Here is a 17,223-nt window from a genome sequence, read left to right on the forward strand (position 1 = left end):
TTGTGAAGTGAAGCCTGTCAACAAAGTGTCTGTTCCTCCTATGTCTGATTTTGTGAAACTGGGTTTCCAAATGCGACAGATGCTGAAGTTTTTACAGAAGCAAGGCCTAAATGATGCCTATGTACTAGGTATATTGGTTGAAGGTAACTTGAAAAAGAGGAGGTGGTTTATATCAAGGAGGAAAATCGAAATACTAACCAAAATGATCTATTATTTAGGATTTTGTATCAAAACGTATTACGTGGACGCAAAAGGAAGAAACATCTTCAGAATGATCCAACTTAGTAAAGCACGTTTGATTTCCGACTTTCGTGAATTTGGATCCCTTCCATTGTTATTCAAGACGATCGTACAATTGAAGGTATTTTTTTTTCTGTATGAAAAGGGCAAATTTTGATTAACACGTGTTTACTCTGGTTTTAGAATTTGGCAGCTACACTTGGAAGAAGAATTCAAAACGACCAACTAGAACAAGCCAAAGGAAAACGAAAAGGTAGTAGCCAAGGATCTGAAATTAAGTCTGAAGTTAAGCCTTCATTGTTTGGACAATCACCAATTACTACTACTGATGACACATTGTATCGATTTGGTCGGCTTCTTGGCTATGAACGATTAGTTAAACTCTGGGGAATTAGAACTATTTTGGAAAAACAATCTAACTATCTACAAGATAAATCGGATGAAATGATACACACCAGTAAATTCAAGGTTGGAGACATTGTATATATGAAAGATATTCGACGTTCAGGTAAAAGCAAAGTGGATCCTATCTTCTCGCCTACCGAATACAAAATCATCGCTGCCTACAGAAACTCTTTCAAACTGATCTACCCTCAAGGTTCTATCTTCAAGTTTCAAGTCAACGGGAAACATCTGCGCAAAGTAACTGAACAGGAAGTGGTCCCTGTTGCATCTACTTCTTCTAGGATGGAATGGGAGGATGATGGCTGACTATGATTTTTTTTTTATTTCATGGACTTTTAAATTTTGTGCCTTTTCTTTTTTATGTCCTTATTTCTTTTTGTCCTCCTTTCTTTTTTTATTTCTTTAGCCTTTTTATTGTTATTTTTTTTTATTTTATTTGAACCGTGACAATTCACTATAAGTACATTCTTTTTTTTTTTTATGTTTTTATATGTTTATGATTCTTATGCTATTAATAAATTATAGGTTCTTTTATGCTTTAAATTATCATTTTCTTGTCTTGTCACATATCAAACGGATAGAACGACCTAAAGATGGTATTGAATTAATGCAAACACGTTTACGATCAGCTAGTTTCAAATTGTAAGAGATAATTTTTAATATTATGCCATCGATGTTCATCCACACTTTGAAATAACTGAATGTATTTGGATGACATGATATGGAAGAAGTGCAAAAAAAAACGTAGCGTTTCCTTTTTTTTTTTTTTTTTTGTGAATCATATTCATTAATAAAAAACTGTATTGTATCCTATGTTTATATTAAAGAATGTTCAATGATGATAAATAACATCGAAAAAGATTACTATGACGTCTAGGCGATTCCTATACAATTTCTAGGTTAGATATGCATTATGGCACAAGAAATAATAAAAATATTTGGCTTCAATAAATCTATGACAAAAATATACTAATCCTATGTAGGATACTGTTACAGTTGAAATATAGGTATGATCGACCTCCAGAACAATTTCACTTGATCAGTACAGATATACTATTAAAATCATGATTTTATTTCATCACTACAAATATTCTATACTACATAACTATACTACATAACTATAATAATAAGTAACTACACTATAAGCAATAATATTCGTGAACTACGACCAGAATCACAACCGGAATCACAGCCAATGCCATCACCAGGACAACGAGCATGACTTGCACTTTGGGTAGAACTATTTTATTTGATACAGATATTTCAATTGGATGTCTAACAGGGTCATTCCAACTAGAAGGCATTCGATCTTGGCTTTGTTGTATGGTTTGCAATCTACAGATGAAATTGACAGAGTGCGTAGTAATCTATCAATGCTCTCTTTTCTTTTTCTTTTTCTTTTCTTTTTTCTATATAAATGTTACCTTGGCTATATCATTGGATGCTTGTATCACCATTATTGTATAGACAATAATCTAGCAAGCTACAGATAAAATGAACAAAATGAGTAGCAATCCATCGATGCTATTCATTTTTTTTCTTCTTTTTACATATGCATATTACCTTGGATCATGCGCCAGTGTCAATGTGTCAATAACAATACAATAAAAAGAAGGATCTAAAAAAAAAAAAAAAAAAAGAAAGAAGCAAGTGATTGTATGTAATATCGATTGATCCTTTTTTTTTCCTTTTGCACAAATTTACTAGTTTGGTTGTATAGACAACAATCTTGATATCTACATAGAAAAACAACAAAATGAATAAGAATCCACGAATATCATGATCTTTTTTTTTCTACCTATGATGTCACCTTGGCGATATCGATTATCGGTGTCGATGTGTTGATGTACAATCATACAAGTCAAGCCAAAAGAAGAGTCAAGGGTACCTTTCATACAGAGTTGGTGAATAAAAAAAGAAAAGGAAGAAAAAGTGAAGTTAGAAAGAAAAAGAAGAAAAGCACTTGTTTTCGAGACTTACATCTAATAAGAGTAAATATCCGTAAAACCACATAGAGAAAAGGATATAGCAAAGAGGTTGGAATGATTCGTGTATAAAAAGAAGAAAAGGTCAGAAAACAACAAAATCATTATCTTTTTCTTTTTGTTTGGCCTAGTTCAGTCGTCATATTTGTATCCAGAATATAGATTCAAATAAAAAAAAAAAAGAGATTAGTATCATATAACGTTGGTGACATAATGAAATGGATTTACCTTATTAAACATGAGTAATACAGCATATAATAGGTTAAAGGTACTTGTGTTCACTTGTTTTAACTAAAAGGTATAAACACATACAGCGAAAAAGAATGATTCAGTCAGTTCATGAATACAATGAATATATGTATAGACAATCTTTTATTATTATTATTTCCATACCTTACTTTGATTTGTCTTAAAAGGTAAACGTATAACAGAAAGAAAAAAAAAAAAAGAACAATAATGTGATAAAAATAAAAATAAGAAGAAGAAGAAGAGTAAAAATAAACAAACGTCCTTTTTATTTGGCAATGCATAATTTTCGCACAGCGAGCCTGCGGGCAAAACATACTCCTTCCAAATTAGGACTAGAAAATCCAATATTTTTTATTCAACTCTACGTAGAAACCCTAAATTCTACCTAGAAAACCAAACCAATTTTATTCAACTCTATATAGAAGTCTTAAATTCTACCTATTTGACCTAATAATTATGTTTATTACACAAAAAAAGGTAAATCATACCTATCATATGCTTTCTAGCCTAGATAGGAGAAATGCGATCTTCGATGTACCCATCATCACGAACAACTAGAATCAGATGAGAAACAATAAAAAATGGAAGACGATAATGATATAAATAGAATGGTTTTTATTCAAAAAAAAAAAAGATAATAGAGACTAAACTAGTGAAATATATAAACAGTATCATAAAGAGATCTATAGGAAAAAACATTCATTCAGATATATGTTCCAAGTCAAAGAAGGTGTCTTGGCTAGCTCCAAAGGTATCAGCTTTACAAAAACCCATTCCATCAAATAAATCATGGAATGCCATTTGCGTCTGTACAAGGATGGGAATCATCATGATGAATAAGAAGTGCATCACACACTTTCTTGTTAGCGCTACAATAATAATGTGTTAGTATCATAATCAATATCATATTTACTTATAACAAACACCAAATCGTAAGAAGTCGTAGGAAGTCGTAGGAAGTCGTAGTGGGGAGGATGATTGCGACGGGGAGTAAATGGATAATGAAGGGGATACATAGAAAAAAAAAATCATCTCTTGTTGGAAGGTTTTGTAAGTACTTAAATGAATATACCAAGTCAACATATACTCACATTTTCTTTTTTTTTTTTTTTCTTTTATCTTCATTGTTTTTTTCGAACGGGTGAGTATTAAAAAAAAAAAAAAAGAAAAAAAAAGTAATCTTCACTAACAAACTTACCTAATTCTATTTATATTATAGGCCTTGGAAGCAACTTCAGTGTGGCTCCCCAACGACAATCTATCACCGGTAAATTTATATTGTATAAATATTAACTGTTCACAACAAGAATCAATAGTTACTAAAATCATTGTGTTTTGTTTATTATATTAGCACCTCGGGTCGAGAAGAGACTTTTCCAAAAATGGTGATATGGTAGAGGACTTCTTCTTTTGCTGGCAAAATAAGAAACTCTGTGTATGAAGGATGATGGTGATGACGGTGGGTCCAAAGGAAAGGTAGTATTATCAATGAAATTTACCATAAACTACTTTTTTTTTTTTAATACGTCCATTCTTTCTCTTTTTATAATAGATATGATCGATACCATACGAGGCTCTGATTATAGCACCTCTTTGTCTTGTCAATGTTTTATGGTTGGTTGATGGGGATAAACAAGGCATATACAAGGAACAAGTAAAGGTAAAACAAAAGTAATATGGGTGTGATAAACTACTTTATGCGCTACTTTTTTTTTTCTTTTACTCTTCTTTTGTAGTTGCTGCAAGCAAAGAAAGCAAAGAATTATGTAAGTACTTTATCTCATTTTTATCATATTGTATATGAATAATCTATTCATCCTCTCATTACCATTCTTTTTTATTTTATTTTTTTTTAGTTCTAGATGGTTTAATAGATACTTGAATCTATTTGATATATCTTGCTTGAACTTTACTTTTTTGAACTGACTTGGTCTTGCATCAATTTGATATCTTACGATCTTCTGTTGGAGTTAGGTCTTGATCAAACCTGCTTTGAACTGCAAATCATAAATATCAAATTGATGCAAGATCAAGTCAGCTCTCAAATGTAAGTCCAATCAAGATATCAAATGGATTCAAGTAGTCTGTGAATTATCTATTCGCGAGATGAGTGGTGGAAGGTAATACATAAAGAATATTGTACAACGAATACAGTATATCATAGTTATTACTAAAAATCATTCTCTTTTTTTTTTCTTTCCATTCTATAGTAATTCTCTATGCTTGGTGATATCAAGTCGTATGGCTGGCAAGGAATATAAAAGGTGAGTAAACAAAAAAAAAAAAAATATTGGGAGTCAATGTAGTTCTACCTCCTTGTGGTGGCTCCTGGGTAACGCTAAATGAACTACCATCATCATTTCCTCTTTAGTTTAGAAAATAGTAGAATATATATAAGGTGTATTTTATTTTATTCAAATAATGATTTATATTAACTCGAATAAAGTTTGTTTTCAATATACTCGTCTCTTCTTCCTTTTTTTTTTTTTTTTCTGTAATAGATCCTTCCAGCCATTGTCTATCCATACTAGTTAATATAGTTGTTTTCTATTGGTTGTTCATCGCTTTTTTTGTTTTATCCATTTTAATTTGATGTTGTGATCCATATATGTCCAGGATGATAATGCTGTTGCTTGACAATGATAGTGACCGATACACCCCAAAATAATTAAGAATAAGGGAATGAGAATCATATTGTAAAATATTCTTTTTCATTTATTGTATCTTACTTTTGAATAATTGACCATACTTGAAAATAGTCTAGAAATTGCCTAGGAGTCGCCTAGACGTCATAGTAATCTTTTCCATCGGATGGAGTTGAGGAAAACGATTCTCTGTTACCTCACTGTTACTCTTGCTCAAAAAAAAAAAAAAAAAAAAAAGAAAGAAAGAAAGAAAAAACCACGGAAGCTATGTATCATAAAAGGTAATATAACTTTTATTTCAAACAAAAAAGGTAATCCATATACTAACTAGTCAAACTATCACTACTATCCATTCTACTGTATACATTACACCAGAAGCGTTCGTCCACCACCAAGAGATCCTAACCAAACAAAGTTTCCTATCCAGTCAGTTTTTCGTTCACATTACCAATGAAATAAATCTAGGTCAAGCAATTCATATGAAAAAACAAGACTATATGAAATATTTTTTGTTATTACCTGTATTAAATCCTACATCCAAAATGAAAGGGTTTCCCCATGTATTTTGTAAATCCCTTTTTCAAAACGCTCCAAATCCAATAAAATCTACCATGACAAGATCGCAAAAACAAAGAGGACACCTAATGTGGAAAAAAAAAGTGGATGAAGAAAAGAAAAAGAAAGAAAAAAAAAAAGAAAAAAGAGCAAAACGCACGTAAAGGGGTGATTAATTTTTGAAGCCCGTCCACTGATACAATTTGTATTTTTAATTTTTATTCCCAAATAGGACCATAAAGGAATCTCACTGTCTATTTTATTTTAAATACCTATCTATACCCATAGTAGGATACAAAATGCTTATAAGTCTCAACCCGATCTTTTTTTTTCAATAAAAAGAAATCTCACAGACTTGTTCTCGTCTCTTTTTATTTTATTTTTTTTTTAACCACATCTAGACCAATTCCACACCTCGATTCAATCGAATATCAGGGACAAGACGAACGACATCATCATCATTATGAGATAACTTAGATAGGATCATCAAGGAAGTAGGAGGAAATTCTAGGCTCAGAATGGCGTTGCCGGTGCGAGGAGTATATGATTTGAAAGGGACTTATCTTCCTGTCATCTACTGCAGGAGTTTCTCTGCATTATATCCTTCTCAAAATCGGGTATTTGTTGTAAATGGGAATTAATAATAATAAGCTCGTAAAGAAAGAGGAGGGACCTTATTTTCTTTTTTTTCTTTTGATGCGATTTCCACTTCTCTCTAATAGTATAGAAGTATGATCAACCCTTGATTCTTTATCAATAGGATGCAATATGCCGATCATCAATTCGAATTTCGATTTCTGGAAGAGATTATAAGGGTTAAGGGCGTGTTGCGTATATTTTTACCTATAAATACTCATAAAAATAATAACAGTAAAAGTATTCAATATGATCATGAAGACGATTATCTTTGTTTACATCTTTACTTTACTTTTCTTTGGTAGCTATGCTCTCATCCCTAAAGATTGTATGGTAATTGCCGACGAATTAAAAAAATATGCTCCTCAAGTAAAAAGTTGGATGATCCAAGATTTTTGTACTCAATGTGGAAAACCTATTCCTTATTCCAAAGCAAAACCGTTCATAGAAAGTGCTACAAAAGAACTTGCCGAAACGATTATTCCGTATGTTAGAAGTAAAGCTCCCAAATTACCAAAAGATATAACACCCGAATGGGTAGTACATGTTTCATCAGCTATTGAAGAAGCATTTTCCCATCACAAAGATATGTGTAAATTTGATGTCAATAATCCACAAGATAAAAAAGAAATGGAAAAAGCTAAGCAAATAGCTATCCAAAAAGCAATGCCTAAAGCAATAGGGTTATTACCTATGGCTGGTGAATGTAAAAAACTTGTAGGTATTCCAACATTGATACTGCACGATATACCATTCGGAAAATCCAAAGGAGGACCTGTCAATATAAGAAGTTTAATTCAAAAATATTCTCAACAATTATGCAAAAGTTTATAAATAGAATTTAAATTAAAGGATGATCTCTGACAAAATAAATAAATAAATAAAGCGCTGACATTATTCTTTTCTCTTTTCCTTTTTTTTTTTTTTCCCTTTTTGTACGTTTTTTTCCCTTTTCTCTTTTTGTCTTTAGATCAATCACTTTTGAACATGTAAGCTACAATGCTGCTAATCTACATTACGAATCTACTTTTTATTAATAACTTACCATTTTACTCTTCGTTTGCGCATAGTTTGATATTCGACCTATTTCTTTTTTTAATCCTTTTTTATTCGAATCTAGACTGTGTATCCTATTCTTCTTTCTTCGTCGTTCTTGTCACACTTTGTTTGCTTATATATGAATGAAGACAAGATTGGGTCAACAGGATGGATCTAAATGGATGAACCAGGTGGATATTTAATTGAAGGTACAATAAACGTTAATTATGATTCAATACTTTATTTAATACTTATTATCTTCTTTTTAATATTTTATATATTTGATTTTTTGAAGACGTGGTGATTCAATCCCTTGAACGGCTATCATACTATTCCTGGAAAAAATGTTACTCTGTAGACGACAACAAAGCAATTTTATTATTATCCAAAAGGTAATAACAATGAAAAACTACAACCTTTAGTTATTATTTACTGGTTTAAATTCTTTTTTTACTGTTTAACTAGGTAGAAACTCATTAAGATGCTGGATGACAATCAATATAAATACATATCGATGTACGCTTAAGGAGGGAAGGAAAAAGGTAATATCAATAAGAGAAAGTGATAATGATAAGAGAAAATGATAATGAATTGAGTGATGATATTAATCTAATTTCTACTAATAACCTACTCTTGTCCTTCTCTTTCTCTTTATATAGTTTGATATTTGGTCGATAGTTACTTCCTTTTCTCAATCCTTTTTTAGATATTCAACGGGAACAAGCAGGAGGGTGCGCAAGTGGATCACTTGAATTATACATATATATATTATCAACTGGATCAATTGAATGAAGATACAACATGAATATTGACTGGATGGACATGTAGTTAGAATCGACTGGAAAAGAAAAAGCAATTGGATGTTTTATATATATATATATATATGTATCTTTTTGATGGACTTCTTCTCAACTGTTTGACCTTTTTTTTTCACTCTCTTTGTCACTTGGCTCTTATCATGATAATTTTTTTTTTTCGGATACTTGTTACTGGTCAATTAGTTTTACATATATGAACTATTGTTTTGTTACATTAATAAAACTACACTTTATATATTTTGATGTTATATTGGAAGGGAGTACAAAAGACGAGAAAGACTTTATTATTCCGGTATTTATAAAGAAATAAAAAAAAAAACTAGTCTATTGGCAGCCAGTAGGGTTCTTACTAGCATGACCCAAGCTAACATGGCCAAGGCCGATGAAAACGTTGTTGAGGGGATCATCGTTCATACCAATACCAGTCAAAGTCTTGCCAGTGGTTTGGAGATTGGTGGCATCAAAAGTGAGACCGTTGCTTTCGGTAGCATTGGCATCACCACCATAAGCCCAAATGGCACTGTTACGCTTGTCATGGAACCAAGCAAATTTGTTACCAACCTTGATTTCGTCGTTGAATGATGGGCAAGGAGCAGCAGTTAAAGCATTACCTTTGGTGAGAGAAAGACAATTGTTGCCACCATTGATCTTGACGTAACCTAATCATCAAATAAGAAATATATAAATAATCCTGAAGGACGATCTTTTTTTTTTTTTTTTTTTTTTTTTTTTTTTTTTTTTTTTTACCCATATTGATTTCATTATCATGTTGACCATTGAAATCCCATTGATTTTTCACTGTGGTGAAAGTACCAGAAAGAGCATCACCTGTACCAGGTAAAGTAGTGGCATTCTTGCAAGCAACACCATCAGTCACCAATTGATTGTTGGAGCCAGTCTTGAGGAAAGTGGTCTTGGGATGAGGAATACTGTTCACATAGACATAGACAGTACCAGACAAGGAGTTGGCAGGAGCAGCAGATACGGTGGAAGCAGAGACAGCAAGAAGAGCAGCAGCAAGGATGGATAATTTCATGTTTAAAAGAATTTGAGTAAAGTTGAGATGTAGACAAATGCTTCATCAAGCATACATGTATATATATATATATGTTTTTCATGCATGTTGTACAAATGGATGTTTGCAAAATAGGGAACTTGGAATTGTCTACAAATAGAAACAAAAAAAAAAAAATAAAAATAAAAATAAAAATAAAAAAAGAATCAGGGGTTCAAGAATACATCGTAATTATACAGCCATTGATGTGGAGGGCTCGATGATCATAAAAAATGTCTAATAAAAGTGGGTGATCAATGTTGCACAAATGAACCTTACTTTTTTACTATACCATATACACCCATTTTACCGGGTCAAAAACTGGGCCTTCTTTTACCCTGATGATTATAATAGCAAAAAAAAGGGTTTCTATTTTTGAAGTGGCTCCTTTGTAAGACCCTGCTTTGATCTTGCCAATGGCGTTACTGCGCATCATCACAGCCATCATGCCAAGGGTCATCATGTGCATTTGAAAAAAAAAAAAAAAAAAGTGGTGATGAAAAAAAAAAAATTTAGTAGGGTGCTTCAAAGCCCACTTTAGTCTCTCGGTTACTTTATTTTCCTTTCTCCATTTTACAGTCAAATGTACAACGTTACAATAGATCTTTTTTTCCTTTTTTGCGTCAAAGTTCAATGGAAAATTTTGAGATTGAAAGAGACATTGGATGAAATTAATGTCTAGAGTCAGCAGATAATTAATGGTACTAGTTGACTGATAATGGTGGATGATGACAACAATGTGATGACGGCGGGATGGTTTTAATGTTAGCATGAAAATAGCATGACCACTAACGATATAATAGATTGATTTTTTAAAAAAAAGAATAAACATGAATACGATTTTATTAAAGAAAAGTATATACTTTATCATGTAAAATACTAACTACTACTAAAGATCATAGAATAATCACCACGATAAAGTAACACACGAGAGAAAAGCCAACCAAATTGTGTTTTGCATCCTCTTTTATTATCCAATTGTTAGCTTTACCCATTCTTTTGATCCGTTCATATATTCATCCGGTTGTTCCACAAACGTATACCTGTTGATTATGTTGTACATCCATCCCATGTATTCCATCCATTGATCTTGTTCTATCATCTACAAAAAAAAAAAAAAAAAAAAAAAAGATCTCATCCTACACATAAAACAAAAAAGTCGTAAAAAAATAAAAAATCTATGTACATAAATCGATTGTTTTTCGTTTTTATTGAATCCATCAATGACTATAAATTATCATTCATCAAATAAACTACTAAACGCCTTGCTGATATTTGGTTTTGTACGATGTTGATCATTGGAAGGCGATCGAGCTGCCAGTAATGCTGTCGTCAAGTTGCGAGGAACAGTGATTGTTGTCGATTTGTCTACACCATGTTGATCACGTCGTTTATTTCGGTGTATTCGAGGAGATTTAACGCCAATGATCTTGCGAGCTGCCGATCTTGCTGGTGATACTGCAATACCTAATTCACGATTTGTCCTTGGTCGATTTGTCATTGCATCTAGTTCTGTGGAAAGTGAAGTGGATGTTGACTCGGGTGATAATTGGATCGCGTTGTTGTTGGTTTCTGTCATTAGTTGTGGGGTCAAAGATATACCGAATTCTCTTGCTAGTCTAGTCCTGGGCGTCGTTGGTGAATGAACTTGACGTTTACGTAAAACGACAGTGTTTGTTTCCGTGGTTGGTTTTCGTTTGGCAGAACCTATGGTAAGAGTCAATCAATCAATAAATAAATAAATAAAAAAGTGGGAGAGGAATTGAAATAAAAAAAGAGAGAGAGAAAAAAAACTTACGTTTTGGAGAAATGGCACTTTTAGTGAAGCTTCCAGTTCGTCGAATCATTGGTTTGGATGAAGTCTCCGATGATTTATCTACATTTCCAGTCTTGTCCGCATCCATTGTTGATTGCTGCTTCCCTTTGTTGGCGTTGATTGTCTTGGACATGATGATTTCGCGTTTCATGAAGGGTAATATGGGGAACATAGTCTCCTTTCGCTTTGATGCACCAGAAGACGGTGATTCCATTTGATGTACAGCCTTGTATTCCAAATCTTCTTGTTGTTCTTGTTGTCGTTGTGAATTCTGACTATCACTGATAGGAGGAGAAGATATCCAGTCTGCCGTCACTGTTTCCCCAGCTATATCACCACGCATTCGCATTTTCAATAAGGTCTTCCTTCTTTTGTTGGCTATAGGGATTGTATCGTCCATATCATCGCTGTCATCCTTGTCTATTTTTGCCCAAAGTTTTTTGATCAGATCAGGTAACTTTTTTGAGAAACTAAAATAAAATAAAAAAAAAAATAAGAAATCAATACAATCAACCAATCCTCATTCCTTTTTTCAATTATTTTGATGCATTACCATTTATCCAAATGACCACAAAAATGATGAATAAAAATATCTGCTTGATCTAGTCGTTTTTTTGATTTTTCAAAGGCTTCAGCATCACGTTCTTGTAAAAAACCAACTACACTCGATACTTGTTCCCAAATGAACATTCGATCAAAATAAATTTCTACCTGTTCTTCTGGATTTTCACTGGCTAAATCCGTTGTGTTGGCACGTCCATCTGATCGCTTTTTCTTTCTAGAGGTTGATTTTTGTTTTTGAGAACTGTTTCGTTGTTGTTCTTGTTGGACTCGGATAATGGTCAATAAAAGGATGATCTGAAGCTTGGCGCTATCACCAGAATAACAAATAACAGATGAGTTTGCTTGTTTTCAATAGATGACATCTACTTACTCTCTAATCTTGAGTGCTTTAAATGATAATTCTTCCTTCTCCATGTCGTCACCGTATTTAGTTCGAATATGTCTTAGCCAACTAGATAGACAAATGTGTTCTTGTTCATTTCCATCACCAATACCAGAGTTCACCATTGCAGGAATTCGTGTACGATGTTTTTGATCAAATTCAGAAGAAAGCATGATCAAAGATTGTAAAGAAGCCACTACCAAAGAGCCCTTCGAAGTACATTAGTTTATCAACTGTTTTTATTTATTTTCACTAACTTACATCCATGTTGCCTTGATGTTTTGAATCCAGTGCATGATCCACATAAGAGAGAAGTAAAGTCATTGATTCTAATAAGGTATACTAGAAAAAACAAATGAATCTCCAATTGCTATTTCAATTTTTTTTTGTTGTTTTGATTTGTCTTACCTTTGAGCTGTATAATGTATCAAGATAAAGATCCTGCAGTGTTTGAGTGAATTCATCAATGTTGTTTGGCATAGTATTTGTAGATGCAATTGTTCCTTTTGATTTTGTTTGTTTTGATACGAGCGTATTCAATGATGGCCTGACATCATCAATCACTGATCTAATATATAAAAATAATAAACTAGCATTGAGAAATCCATAATATCCAAAATCAATTATTTTATATAATTCTGTTTTACCTTGAAAATGCATTCGACAATATATCCACACAAGGAAGAGTTTCCATATCCAGTTTGAACTCAGTAGCATGATCATTGTCTAAATCTTGTAATATGGATTTCTGAGTACCGAGTTTCGAATAACCAATAATATTGCTCCCAAGTGGAGGATTCCAAGGAAAAACATCATCCTCTAATGGTAAACCATCCTTTTGATCACCAGGATTCGATAGGAAAGTATCACCGTCAAATAACAATGGTGTTACGGAAGCACAACCATCCAAAATAGGTTCCACTATTGCTACTGAAGTATCAAGTCTAGATGCATCCAAAGGACATAATTTGACAAGAAGGACCATCAGTTGATCTTGTAGAAGTTTGATAATAGTTGAAAATTCGACATTAGGGGACCAAAGAGCGTAACTAGTGTCATCCAAAAACTGTATCCATTTCCCTTGTCGCAATTCTTCCGTGTACAAGAGTGATATAATTTTTAATGATTCCATTCCATCAAAGACTGTTGGTTTCTCCAATTCTTCAGTAGTGGCTTGATCAGGTTGTGTTTTATGGTTCAATTTCTGTCTAAAAATAAAAAAAAACACAGTTTTAATCATATGATTGTATTACAATAGGAGAAAAGTACTCACCTATTCATACGATAGGCATGTATTTGGCATTGTTCTAAAAGGGCAAAAAAGAAAAAAAAAAAGGTACAAAAATAAATGCAAAGGAATTCCTCTTTTTTTTTTTTTTCTGTTTGCTTACCTAGTTTCTCCAGGTTGGAAATCAATGGGCCTGACCACACCGGGGTATCTAATTTGCTGATGTTTTCAGGTACATTTGTTAACTTCTTTTGTTGCTGGAGATGAGTCATAGAAAGTTTTAGTTGTGGTGGAGCATCCATGTGGCGACATCGGTAATGATCAAAAACAGTGGCAAAGGACAATCCAAAATAATCATAGTCATATTGAAGCATAGGTTCTTGTATCAAATGACCACCAAACATTTCCATGATAGATTCAAACCCTTGTTGAATAAATCGATCTATTTCCTACAAGAGAGAGAGGAAAAAAAAAGTAAATATGAATTTATATCGAATAAAATGTAAAAAATATAGTATATACCTTTTGTGTTGTCCAAGATTCTCTATCAATCCAATTGATAGATATTTGATGATTTGCATAATCGTCCCATAACCAACGTTTGAGTTCATCTGCCATTTGTTGAATACTATGGAAAGCATCCATGATATCACCTTGTGGAGTAAGCTTTGTTTGAATAGATTTCTTGGTATGATGGCCTTCAATATAATGGCGTAAATCAGAGAGGGTATGAGGACGATGAGATATCACATACATATAATTGTTGAGCACCACAGGTTGATCTCGTCGAACATGATGACTACTCGTACTACCTTTTGCTGAGTTTCGAATACGTTGCGACCGAGGAGAAGCACCCAAGAGATCAATATCCTTCCATTGAAATTCGGCTAATGTTTGCATAAGTGTTTGTTTAAGATTAGAGAAACAAGAATCATTATTGTTGTTGGTTGGATCGACTTTGACAGTTGCCATCATATCTTTATCTGCTGCTGTTTTGAAACGGTCATGATGCACCTTTGTCCCTAGTTCCTTGACAAATTCTTGTATAGATTGAGTAGATACAGGATGGAATCGACGATTGGACATGGTAATAGAAGTACTGTTTGTATTGAAGAAACGGAAGCCCCAAGTAATACGATCGTCCACATTATCTACATAATAAAGTAGAATCCGTAGAATGATGGCTTGAATACTAGCAAATGTTTCTTCGTCTGTTTTACATTCCAAATGTATAAATGGTAAAGTGTCGACTAGAAAAACGATATGTGGTGGACGTTTGCTAGATCGATATACACTCATGAGATCATGGAAGAAGAAGCAAGGAAAAAGTAAGAAAGAGAAAAAAAAAAAAAAGTAACACTGTCGCGAACCGTAGGTAGTTTTTTTTTTTCAAAGTCAGGTTCGCGGCTTTTTTCTTTTCCCTTGATAATCACGTAAAGAAAAGTTGGTACAAAATCCTTGTACATGATACAAATGTAAAATAAAAATGAAATAATATGTATAATGTTTATTTACAAGAATAGAATAAAAAAAAGTGTATAACGCTATCATAAGGAAAACGATATAAATTCATGAATGGATAAGGTGATATAATTCTTGTTCATGTTGAGCGTCCATTTCCCGCATAAACGCTTCGTCAGCCTCGTCTAGAGTAGCATCCTCTTCGTCATTAGAGTCATCCTCGTCGTCAGTTTCTTCATCAGAGCTGTCATCATTGTCACTGTCGTTGTTAATATTCGCCTCCACCATCCCTTCTGTAATCAGATCCAAGGTATCCCTATCAAACTTGCCATTTTTATGACCAAAATAGGTTGATAGAATCTTGGAGATGTGCATCTTATGAATTCTACACTGAATCATTTGCAACACAGAGAAGCATATCATCAAAAAAAAAAAAATGCAGGTGAGAAGTCAGTAATATTTCATAAAATAACGTGTATATTTTCCATCGAATTACTTACCACTTTCGTCACTTTTTTCTTTTTTCTAGGTTGTTTTGAAGTGGATGTTGATTTACGTTTTGAAGATGATGAAAATGATATTACTTTGGTATCTTCTATTGTTGCTTCGCCATCAGTATTTTCATCTTTTATTGCTTCGTCGTCAGTAATGTCATCTTCTATTACTTCATCATCAGTATTGTCGTTGCTACTATCATTTTCTTCATCATCACTGTCATTTTGTTCATTATCATCGCCAGTAATAAGGTATCTCTGGGTCCAAATAACCATAGCTATGATATCCTTGATATATTGTCGTAAGATCCGATATAGTAAAACGGAAGTTTCTTCACAAATCAAAGTAGAAATACACGGGTTGATATCCACATGCTTGTCACATTCATCTTCATCGCCATCATCGTCATCGTTCTCGTCGCCTGTATTGCATTCATCCTCGACGTCAGCTTTGTCATCATCATCATCCTTGTCCTCAGTTTTGTCATCATCATCATCATCATCATCATCATCCTTGTCCTCAGCTTTGACTTCTTCCATGTCATCATCACCATCCTTGTCCTCAGTTTTGTCATCATCATCATCATCATCATCATCAGTATTGTCCTCAGCTTTGACTTCTTCCATGTCATCTTGATCTTCGCCGTTATCTTTTTTGCCATTCTCGTCAGTTTTAAATCTATAGGAAGAAAGAAGTTAAAAAAAGAAAAAGAAAAAAAAAGGAATGTCAGTCTAACGTACTGAGAAAAAAAAAGTAAGGGGATCAACATAGAGTTAAATATGTTGTGCCTATTATACGTAATCCACATTACCGTCGGGATACCAAGTTATCCATTGCTATACGGTCAAATATATCCCAAGCAGCGAACACTTCCTTGCTAGTATGCGTCCTTCGTTTCCTTCTTGTTGTCTGCCTTTCCTTGATCCAACGAGTGTTCAATTCGATCATATGGTCATCAGATAAGGACATACATTGTTCAGCAAGATCTTCCTCCAGTGACATCCAATGATCACTCATTTCGTAGGCAAAAGGAATGTACGTGTGATCTATTTAAACAAAAAGAAGAAGAAAAAAAAAAAGGAAGATTTGTTGACGTGAATCATATCCTGACCGCAAGCTTTTTTTTTTTTTTTTTTACCTTCTTGTTCCATAGGATGTTGTTCAGATGCTGTTGCCAATAAGTCCAGATACAAAGATACTTGAAAGACAGATTTGGTGGAGCCAATACGTTGTTGGATTAAACTGGGTTCATGTGGTCCATAGCGATCCAAGGCCAAGAAAAACCGTTTCTTTTCCAAGGCACTCCAGTAGTAACTACCAACATATGATCCTTCAAACGTATCATATGAATCATCTTCCAGATCATGATTCTGAATTGCAATTTGTTGAGCTACGAACTGTTGATATTGTTCATTGGGAGTCGAAGTAGAAGAAGAAGAGGAGGAGGAGGAGGAGCGAAGAAAAGTTGAAGACATGAACAAGGACAACAATAAAAAAAAAAAAAAAAAAAAAAAGAAAAAGAAAAGAGAGAGACAAAAAAGGTGCTCCCAAAAAAAGCCTCCGCTGTCATGGATACCGGTTTCCTTTTTTGTAAATGGCGACATACAGTATATATACCAATCTCACTCCATTCTAACTATGTAACACCTAAT

The 17,223-nt window shown here is 33.3% G+C and overlaps 7 protein-coding genes across 7 annotated transcripts; 2 read left to right on the plus strand and 5 right to left on the minus strand.

Annotated features, from left to right (window-relative positions):
- Positions 1-1,113, plus strand: BX664DRAFT_41633 (uncharacterized protein). Its single transcript, XM_051549571.1, has 3 exons — positions 1-143; positions 219-361; positions 424-1,113. Exons 1-3 carry the CDS (start codon positions 41-43, stop codon positions 949-951), a joined length of 774 nt encoding a protein of 257 aa, XP_051395914.1. The 5' UTR covers positions 1-40; the 3' UTR covers positions 952-1,113.
- Positions 1,114-1,784: 671 nt separating this feature from the next.
- Positions 1,785-2,540, minus strand: BX664DRAFT_353509 (uncharacterized protein; the record flags this gene model as incomplete). The annotated part of the gene is made up of 3 exons (XM_051547706.1): positions 1,785-1,980; positions 2,209-2,263; positions 2,444-2,540. 3 exons carry the CDS (start codon positions 2,538-2,540, stop codon positions 1,785-1,787), a joined length of 348 nt encoding a protein of 115 aa, XP_051395915.1.
- Positions 2,541-3,491: 951 nt separating this feature from the next.
- Positions 3,492-7,567, plus strand: BX664DRAFT_362467 (uncharacterized protein). The gene is made up of 7 exons (XM_051548314.1): positions 3,492-3,630; positions 4,099-4,146; positions 4,466-4,539; positions 4,616-4,645; positions 4,850-4,926; positions 5,090-5,143; positions 7,021-7,567. Exons 1-7 carry the CDS (start codon positions 3,591-3,593, stop codon positions 7,547-7,549), a joined length of 852 nt encoding a protein of 283 aa, XP_051395916.1. The 5' UTR covers positions 3,492-3,590; the 3' UTR covers positions 7,550-7,567.
- Positions 7,568-8,821: 1,254 nt separating this feature from the next.
- On the minus strand, positions 8,822-9,647 carry BX664DRAFT_343189 (uncharacterized protein). Its single transcript, XM_051547264.1, has 2 exons — positions 9,319-9,647; positions 8,822-9,230 (listed from the first exon to the last, which is right to left on the minus strand). Exons 1-2 carry the CDS (start codon positions 9,605-9,607, stop codon positions 8,896-8,898), a joined length of 624 nt encoding a protein of 207 aa, XP_051395917.1. The 5' UTR covers positions 9,608-9,647; the 3' UTR covers positions 8,822-8,895.
- Positions 9,648-10,731: 1,084 nt separating this feature from the next.
- On the minus strand, positions 10,732-14,927 carry BX664DRAFT_362469 (uncharacterized protein). Its single transcript, XM_051548315.1, has 10 exons — positions 14,138-14,927; positions 13,779-14,064; positions 13,661-13,694; positions 13,035-13,595; positions 12,796-12,955; positions 12,649-12,729; positions 12,376-12,596; positions 11,995-12,312; positions 11,424-11,911; positions 10,732-11,332 (listed from the first exon to the last, which is right to left on the minus strand). Exons 1-10 carry the CDS (start codon positions 14,912-14,914, stop codon positions 10,863-10,865), a joined length of 3,396 nt encoding a protein of 1,131 aa, XP_051395918.1. The 5' UTR covers positions 14,915-14,927; the 3' UTR covers positions 10,732-10,862.
- Positions 14,928-15,309: 382 nt separating this feature from the next.
- Positions 15,310-16,492, minus strand: BX664DRAFT_41793 (uncharacterized protein). The gene is made up of 3 exons (XM_051549572.1): positions 16,394-16,492; positions 15,577-16,249; positions 15,310-15,461 (listed from the first exon to the last, which is right to left on the minus strand). Exons 2-3 carry the CDS (start codon positions 16,195-16,197, stop codon positions 15,453-15,455), a joined length of 630 nt encoding a protein of 209 aa, XP_051395919.1. The 5' UTR covers positions 16,198-16,249; positions 16,394-16,492; the 3' UTR covers positions 15,310-15,452.
- Positions 16,146-17,069, minus strand: BX664DRAFT_343198 (uncharacterized protein; the record flags this gene model as incomplete). The annotated part of the gene is made up of 3 exons (XM_051547265.1): positions 16,710-17,069; positions 16,383-16,617; positions 16,146-16,249 (listed from the first exon to the last, which is right to left on the minus strand). Coding segments are annotated over exons 1-3 (605 nt in total), but the record flags the coding sequence as incomplete, so codon positions are not given.
- Between the last annotated feature and the right edge of the window lie 154 nt (positions 17,070-17,223).

The sequence above is a fragment of the Halteromyces radiatus genome (assembly GCF_025201355.1).
Source record: "Halteromyces radiatus strain CBS 162.75 chromosome Unknown BX664scaffold_11, whole genome shotgun sequence".
Lineage (NCBI taxonomy): Eukaryota > Fungi > Mucoromycota > Mucoromycetes > Mucorales > Cunninghamellaceae > Halteromyces > Halteromyces radiatus.